The 7,803-nt window shown below is 51.0% G+C and overlaps 1 protein-coding gene across 2 annotated transcripts in view; it reads left to right on the forward strand.

The window, feature by feature from the left end:
* The window catches only part of Rps6ka2 (ribosomal protein S6 kinase A2), a 154,422-nt gene that overhangs the window by 103,778 nt on the left and 42,841 nt on the right, over positions 1-7,803 (forward strand). For both annotated transcript variants that reach the window (XM_029564520.1, XM_029564521.1), the window contains exon 11: positions 511-599. In XM_029564520.1, the coding sequence (XP_029420380.1) occupies positions 511-599 (89 nt within the window). The remainder of the gene's footprint in view (positions 1-510; positions 600-7,803) is intronic.

Raw genomic sequence — 7,803 nt, forward strand, 5'->3', positions numbered from 1 at the left:
CCCTGTCCAAGGAGCCCCAAGGTCATTAACACCCCACTAGGAGCTGCAGGACCCTCCTTTCTGATACTTCCACATAGTACTGCAGTGGCCCGATAGTAAAGGTAAGAGGGCCACTGTCCGAGGGAGCCAGGAAGGGACTCGCCAAACCTAAACCACATACACACTTCTTGCGTTGTGTGTTTTGGTTTGGGGAAATGAGTTCATTTTCATTGAAAATGCCGTTGATGCTCCTGGGGGTATTATTGCTTTCTGATGTTTTCATTACATTTTAAATGGATCATTAAGTAGCATTGGGAAAACTTCACACTTTTAATTTTGAATACGGTAAGCGGCCAACTACAAGCCACGTGAGCTGAAGCTCTTCAGCGCCTTCACAGAGTTTTAAAACATAAAAGGGTCCTTAGCGGGCACTGCTGCTCTAGGTAGTTTTGGGGTCTGTCTCGTTGGAAACAGTGGGACTTGCAGAGCTGAGCTTGGCCTTCTCACCCTGCATCTGATTCTGTCTTACAGAGCCAAGCTGGGCATGCCACAGTTCCTCAGCATGGAGGCCCAGAGCCTGCTGAGGGCCCTCTTCAAGCGGAACCCCTGCAACCGGCTAGGTAAGGGTCCCCATGCCCTCCTCCTGTAGGAATGGAGAGGGGCTGCCACCTGGGCCTCCCTTAGGATGTAGGGGGTCACTGTTCTGTGACCCCATGGTAATATGAACAAATCACCCACTGTGCCCCAAGAAGGATGTACAGGGATGGGGGCAGGTGCTAGGCATGCAGGGACGGTCTACCATGAGGGTCCCAAGGCACTGTGAGCACAGTGTGCTTGGCAGGTGGTTTATTCTACAAATAAACAGAAAGAACAAATTAAGTACAGGCCATTGGCTCCAGCCTCACAGATACAAACACATCATTCAGAAGCTAATCAGGAAATATTTCATTCTAGAAAAAAAATATTTAGATTTTCCTCTCTGTCTGGCTCAGCCCCAAAGGAATCTCCAACCCTATTTAATTTCTTTCACATACCAGTTTCAGTTTCAGGAACTTCTGCAGTAATTATGGTCTTTCAGTTATTAAGAAAAAATACAGCTGCTATTAAAAGCACTGTCCCACTTCCTAGCAGTATCTTCCTAATGCACGAGGTAATTTGTATACAATGAATATAATCTTAGGAATATGCATTGTTGCTCCTGTACTCCATTAACTAAATGCATTCACAGTCAACCTTGAATCCAGTTTTCACCTGACATGTAGCTATTCTCTCCTGAGGTTGCCTTTAGATGATAGTTCCATGTAAAACATCCATTTTATAAGCCTGTCAGAGCCACATCTACTGTAGTCCCATTCTCCCCCACCAGATGCCCTTGACACCGTCTCCCCGCCTACCTGTGACCATCAGTTTCTAGACGTGGGCAAGAGTCCCTGGGGCAGTGTCCCCAGTGAGAATGGCTGCTTCACAAACTGACACGAACGAGTCCTGGAGTGGGTATTTGACCCATGTGGGGTCTGTGCCCACCTCCGTGGCTAATCTAGGGGGTTGATGAAACTGGGTGATGTGTAACTGCACATTCACAAGGGGACCCAGTGGGGATCTTAATAATTGGTCCCAAGGGCAGGGATCATCCACCAACTGGCCAGAGGAAGTTTCCCTGGCAGGACCTCACCAGGTTGACCCACCTAAGAATGTTGGTATCTGTGCGTACAGGGTTGCATGTTATGTCGGGCTTCTTGTTTGGAGGAACCTTGAGGGCCAGATTGTCCCCACACTGTTTTCCTAGAACCCAGATGGAACCTGGGACTTCAGCCAAGGACAACTGACTTCTCGTCAGGGGACTAAGCAGGCTATGATGTCCCTTGCTGGGCAAGGCCAGGCTCATGCATGTGGCCTGTGGTCCCCACAGCTGTCTGCACTGCAGACTGCCCAGGAATCCCACTTGCTTTGCTTCTCAATGCCTGACAGTAAATAGCACAGTCAGGAAAGGCGACCAGCAGCTCAGCACTCATCCTCAGGGGACAATGGTCCATGTCCGTTCAGTCATCCCAGACAATGACGATGGCACTCGTTGAGCTCCAGCAGCCGTGGATTTGCTGTGGTTCCTCCATGGGGTAATGCTCAGTGATGCTCAGTGAGCTCCATGCTCCAGCCACTGCTTCACCTACGGCCTCATGGGAGTGCTACAAAGTTCATCAAAGAGGAAACCCTGATTCACTTACAAACAGAGGGACATCCATACAAATTGCTGCTAACTGCAAAGAACGGAGTTCAACCTGCAGGTCGCTTCTTTCACGTTAACAGGCCATGTGCTGGTGCATGGGTGGTAGGCTTTGCCGGCAGCTCGAATGCTGTCATCAAAGCCCAGCTCCTTCTCCTTTTACTGTATCATCCTCGGTGTCTTACCTTTCCAACCCCATGCTTGGGTACTTAGTGATCACAACGTAGCTGCCTCAGCTCAGGGGTTTTTACATCCGCATTGAAGGAGGAGGGAGCAGAAATGATGAGAGCAAATGACCTTGTCCCGGGAAAGCAACACTGTGCTTAGAGACCTTGGAATTCCTTGCGCTTCTTGCTGAGTTAGGACTTGGTCACCTGGCTTCCAGGTAGAAGAGAGGCAGGGAAATGAGTGTCTGCTGAGAGACAGAAAGAAGCCTGGAGATGATGGTTTCATTAGCAGCCACCAGGGTCAGCCAGAGGTCCAGCAGGTCAAGCTTGGTGAAGGCAGGTGTGTCCTCTGCTCACTTTGGACCCTGGCCGCTGGCTCACACCAGCCCCTGGGAGCATTTCCTGATGCTAAATGAATGAGTGTTCTTATGCCACTCTAAGAAGCTCCAGGCCCTGAGATGGGAGAGGGGTGGCTGCAGCTGGGGGCCAGCTGTCTGTGATTCCCTGTTTTGATGACACTCTCCACATCAAGGGGTAAAACAGAAAAGACGATGGTAGCAAATACGTGACTGAGTCGTGCCAGGCTCCGCACTGCCTGCTCCCCGGGGACGGGCTTGCAGTAAGGGCTCCATAGCTGTGTCTAGCAGGTGCTGCTCCGCTCTGTACTCAGATTCTTGTTTATAATGTTTTCTCCCAGGGACCTTTCACATGCCTGCATTTATTTATCATTCATGCCTTAAGTGTTCTCTGATCCACCTGCTGTAAAACTCAGGCGCCCAGGACCCTCTGCCTCAGAGCAGCCCTGACTGCCCACAGGGATGGAGAAGACCCCGTCTGTGCTTTTCTCATTCTGTGAGCACATAGCTTGCTCTTAATTCTCGCAGCCAAAACCGACCCTGTTCATCTGTTTCTTTGTCAACATTGAGTTTTGGCTCCCAAGTATAAGAAGCAGTGCTTCTGTCCTTCTTGGCATCCAGGAGAGATGGCCCATCCTTCTGTGGGTCCCCAGCTTGTCTGAGGGTCTCCTGTAGAAATGAGGGCTTGTACATTAGTTGGCTAGTGGATGGTGGAAAGCGAGGGCTTTTGCTGTCTGAGTCCCCCATGCCCACTGACAGGTGGCACACATCTGTATTCCGAGTATTGATCTGACCTAGCCATGTATGGCTGAGTGACCTTGGGCAGTCAGCTCTTCCCCCAAGGAATGAAGCCAGGTGCATAGTCCCTGACGTGTCTCCTGGCTTCACCAGCCCGAGGCTTTGTGTCTTCACTCTCAAGTGTGGGCATCCTGGGTTCTCAACCCATGTGTGGAATTTATGCATTCCATAAAACTGGCCCATCAAGGCATCTGTCTGCCAAACCGATCAGCTGGCCAGTCAGCCAACCATGAGGTTTGGGACACCTGTTACATTTGGCCTTTCAGAAATTCCTGCTTTTTAGGACATCAGAGAAATCAAGGACTCCACGTTAGAAGTCTCAGAGCAGGAGACAAGTCCTCCCACAGCACAGCGCAGCACAGTACAGGGCACTGGTCCTTCCCAACCACCACAGTGCCTTGCCCCGCACCCATGGCGACCCCCCTCCCCAACGCAGAGGCACTGCAGAGGAGACAGCAGTGTCTCTGGAAGCTGTTGGAGACCCCAGGTCATCCTCTGTTCCTAACCAGCAGGAGCAGACATGGCTCAGGCCACAGACAACTGATGTAGACCCAAGGGAGATGAGATGTGAAGGTGCCTGGACTGGAGGCCCTATGCACACATGTTCTGAACACAGATGGGCTGGCAGCTCTACTTCCAAGGGCTTTGGTTTGGCTCCAGGACGATGCCCAGTGTCACTGTTCTATGCAGAGTCCTAAGTCAGACCAAGTCAGAGCCAGCACCAGCCTTTATTTCTAACTTCATAACAAGGCACGTCCTCCGCCTCCTCCACCTCCATTAGAGGTACAGAGGCTTTTCAGGATGCCCCTGAGACTGGGCTTGTGTCTCTCAGTCCCTGAGGGGGCCTGTCAGACTTACAAGAAAACTGTCTTTAATTCATACATCAGTTCTTTTCTACTTAATTTATGCTGATGATGCCATTTTCCTTCCTTCCCTGCTGAGAGCGCCCTGAACTCTCACTGAAGTTGTATTTACTGAATTGTATGAAAACCTCCATTCACTCATTCTCATTGAATTTTATACAGAATTTTGTTCTGTGCAGCAATTGGGAATAAGAGATAAGAAGGTTTAGAAAAATAGAAGAAAAAAGATAATTTGATAATTATATCAAATTCCAGTCTTATGGAAATGTGATTGCATTTATCAGATCCAGAAACACCCATCAAGAACTTTGGAGGTCTTACTGGATCTGATGGGTGGTCATCTCCAAGGCTTCTGGGATGACACACAGGCGCGGCTCAGATTAGTACGCACGCCCTGCTACTGGAGAGCAAAGAGGAAGAAGCAGCTCCCATGCCAGGACCTGCCCAGGCTGGCTGCCCACTTACTGTGTGATCTCCAGCCCATGGCAGCACCTCTCTGTTGCTGTTCTGTGAACTGAAAATGCAGTGCCCGCCTCTTAGGGTTGCCATGGGGCTTCACAGAGGCAGAATAGTGCCTGGGACTTAGGAAGCACTACCCAGTGGCCATGTAAATCAACACGTGTGGCTGTGAAGGGCCTGTGGAGGGGTGCTATGCTTTAGAGGAGCGCCACCCCCAGCCACCAACTTTCTGTGTTGTCCCTCGGCTCCCTGAGATGTGTCCGGCCCTGAACCACCTTCACCTCACAGCCTCTTCCTCAGCTGGCTGCCTCACTCTGCAAATGCCTGAATCCCAGATACCTCCCTCATGTCCTCAGAGCTGGCCACAGGCAGGCAGGAGCTAGAAAGTGCCAGAGGAAAGGAAAGCACGTCTCTAAGCTCAGTCAGTGAGAGAAGTCAAGTCCAGACACCTCCCTGGCGCTGGCAGACTGGTGAAGGGCAGCCCCTCCCTCACTGGCAGTTTCTCCGTGACTCTTCTGTCCCTAAGTCACCATAGAAAGTGCCACACACTGGTGGCTTGAACTAAGGACGCTTGTCCTCACAACTGTGAACACCAGATGTCTGAGATCAGGAGCTGACAGGGCCTTGCTTCCCCAAAGGGAATCTGTCCAGGTTCCACATTTGCATAAGGACACCATTGGTTTAGATTAGGACTCACTGTTCTGCAGTATGACCTCATCTTTACTAATTACGTCCTCAACAATTACTGCCAGGTAAGGTCACGTTCCAGGTACTAGGATTTCCACGTATGAATTTGGGAAAGACCGAGTTCAACCCATAGTACCCTTCAAGAATGTGTCCATGGAAACTCCAGTTGGAACCCGGCATAATACATTCCCAACGACTGCCCACATAAGCGGAACTGGAGACATGTTGAGTTCTTCACTTACACTTGACAGAGGAAGAAACACTGGGCCCTGAGCTGGTGTGACTTGCAATGACTCCATGTCCTCTGAGTCCAAGGTGGTATTCCCCCAACTTCATCATCCCCTGAAGATAAGACCGTCACCACTCAAGATATTCTCCAATGGGAGCCTCTATTTCCTACCAGCATCAGTGCCTACCTGTTGAGTGGAAGTGTTGAGCGGCCTCAGTAGGGCCGGGTGTGTGGCATTCCAGGGTGCTGTCCTCATCCCAAGCCCACAGCCTCTTGGGAAGCCAGTCCAGTATACAGAAGACAAGAGCCCGGAGTAGAAATGCCTGTGGCCCATCCATGTCCTCCCTGGGCAGTACGCAGGTGGACCCCAGAGCCCAAGATGCTACAGGACAGCGGGGTCCCTTCACTTGTGTACAAGTGTAAAGCTGCCCCAGGCTGAAGTGAGTGGGCCCAGGAGCCGGAGGGGAGCATGAAAGCCAGAGGTTCCTGGAGGAAGAAACCAGAGACAAGAGACGTGAATGGAAGTTTCCCTGTGCCAGACCCTGGGGAATAGACAGGCGGCGCAGGCTTTTCTCTGTCAGACTTTAGGAGACTTGGATGTGGCGTTTGCATTGGCTGTGACACTGCAGGCAGCACAGAGACTGGGCATTCTCAAACGAGCCGCATGTTTGTTTACACACTCCGCAATGGAAGAGTGTGCAAAGTAGATGGGTAGCCCCAAAGCGGGTCAAGAGTTTGTGAGGCACTTGGATAACCTCCAAACGTGCGGCATGCAGGATACAGGGAATTCCAGGCCCGAGAAACACCACATGCAAAGTCAAAGCAAAGAGTGGCTGATCCCGAGGGCATGTCCAATGCTGCGGCAACCTTGTTTGGGAAGTTCTTCCCCATAGCCTTTGGGGGCGGGGCGTGGGGCTGGACTTTTGCCCTGGCTGGCTTCCAGGTCCTTCACACATGTCACAAAAGGTCCTGCCCAGACCCAGCATTCTGTGAAGAACAATGGTTTCCAGATCTTGGAAGCTCCAAGAAGAAAGTAAGAAAAGTGCAGGCGAGGCCCTGCTTCCCTAGTGCTGAGGGAAGAAGCTGTGGGACTCGCCCTGCAGAAGCACGGGCCCTCTGGTGGAAGATACCAGCCTGGAACGCAGAGTTGTGGCTGCTCCGTTGGTTTGGGTGGCACTCACTGCTCACCTGCACTTGGTACACTCCTCCTCAGAGATGCTGGTCCTGAGTTCATTGCTACAGGTAGCTGTGACTGCATCTTGCCACCCTGACCTCAGCATCTGTGGGGACTGGTTTTCAAACCCATCTTTTTTCTCTTCCAACTTTCTTGCAGGACCGGAACAGTGACAAAGGGGCATCAAATCTGTCAGCTCTGCCTCTGGGTTTTCCAGAGAGCGGCTTTCAGTTGACCCTGATGAACAGCTGCAGCTTCTGCCAGAAGCTCCCAGGAGTCCCCCAGGGGAGCATGAGGCAGAGGTTAGGAAGGAAGTAGATGTGTTGAAGATCACCACCAGCTTGCCAGAAAATGACCATCAACACACTGATGTGACTGTGGTCTCTCAGGAGAAGAGCTGCTCGACCCAGCTCATGCGCTCCCAGGGTTTTCTGTGTCTTGATTCTGTTTCCTGCCCAGAGGATCTGGAAAGCTGTCACACATGGACAGTCCTAGAAGGCCTCATCCCAGTTTCCATGGGTAGTTGGAACCTCTGGTGGTTTCTTCAGCTGTCATATGCCAACCTCTGAACCAGCCTGTGGAGGAGGCCTGGGTCTACTTATAAGTGATATGCACACATCCACCCTACCCTGCCCTGGCTCTTGGTGGGCAGTGCTGTATGACAGACAACTTCCAGGAAAAGGTTGTGAATATCAAATGATTGAAATTTCACATGGACAGGAAACATTTGAAACTAAGGAAGGAGTGTGTAAATAACATAAAACAATAAATTAAAAAGCAGACCTCATGTTTCTGACAATCTTGGAAGTCACTTTGGACAGTCACAACTTAAACATGAACAGCCTGCCAGTGAGGGGAGTTGAAGAGTTG

This window comes from Nannospalax galili, unplaced genomic scaffold, assembly GCF_000622305.1.
Source record: "Nannospalax galili isolate Female #2095 unplaced genomic scaffold, S.galili_v1.0 scaffold1157, whole genome shotgun sequence".
NCBI classification, from domain to species: domain Eukaryota; kingdom Metazoa; phylum Chordata; class Mammalia; order Rodentia; family Spalacidae; genus Nannospalax; species Nannospalax galili.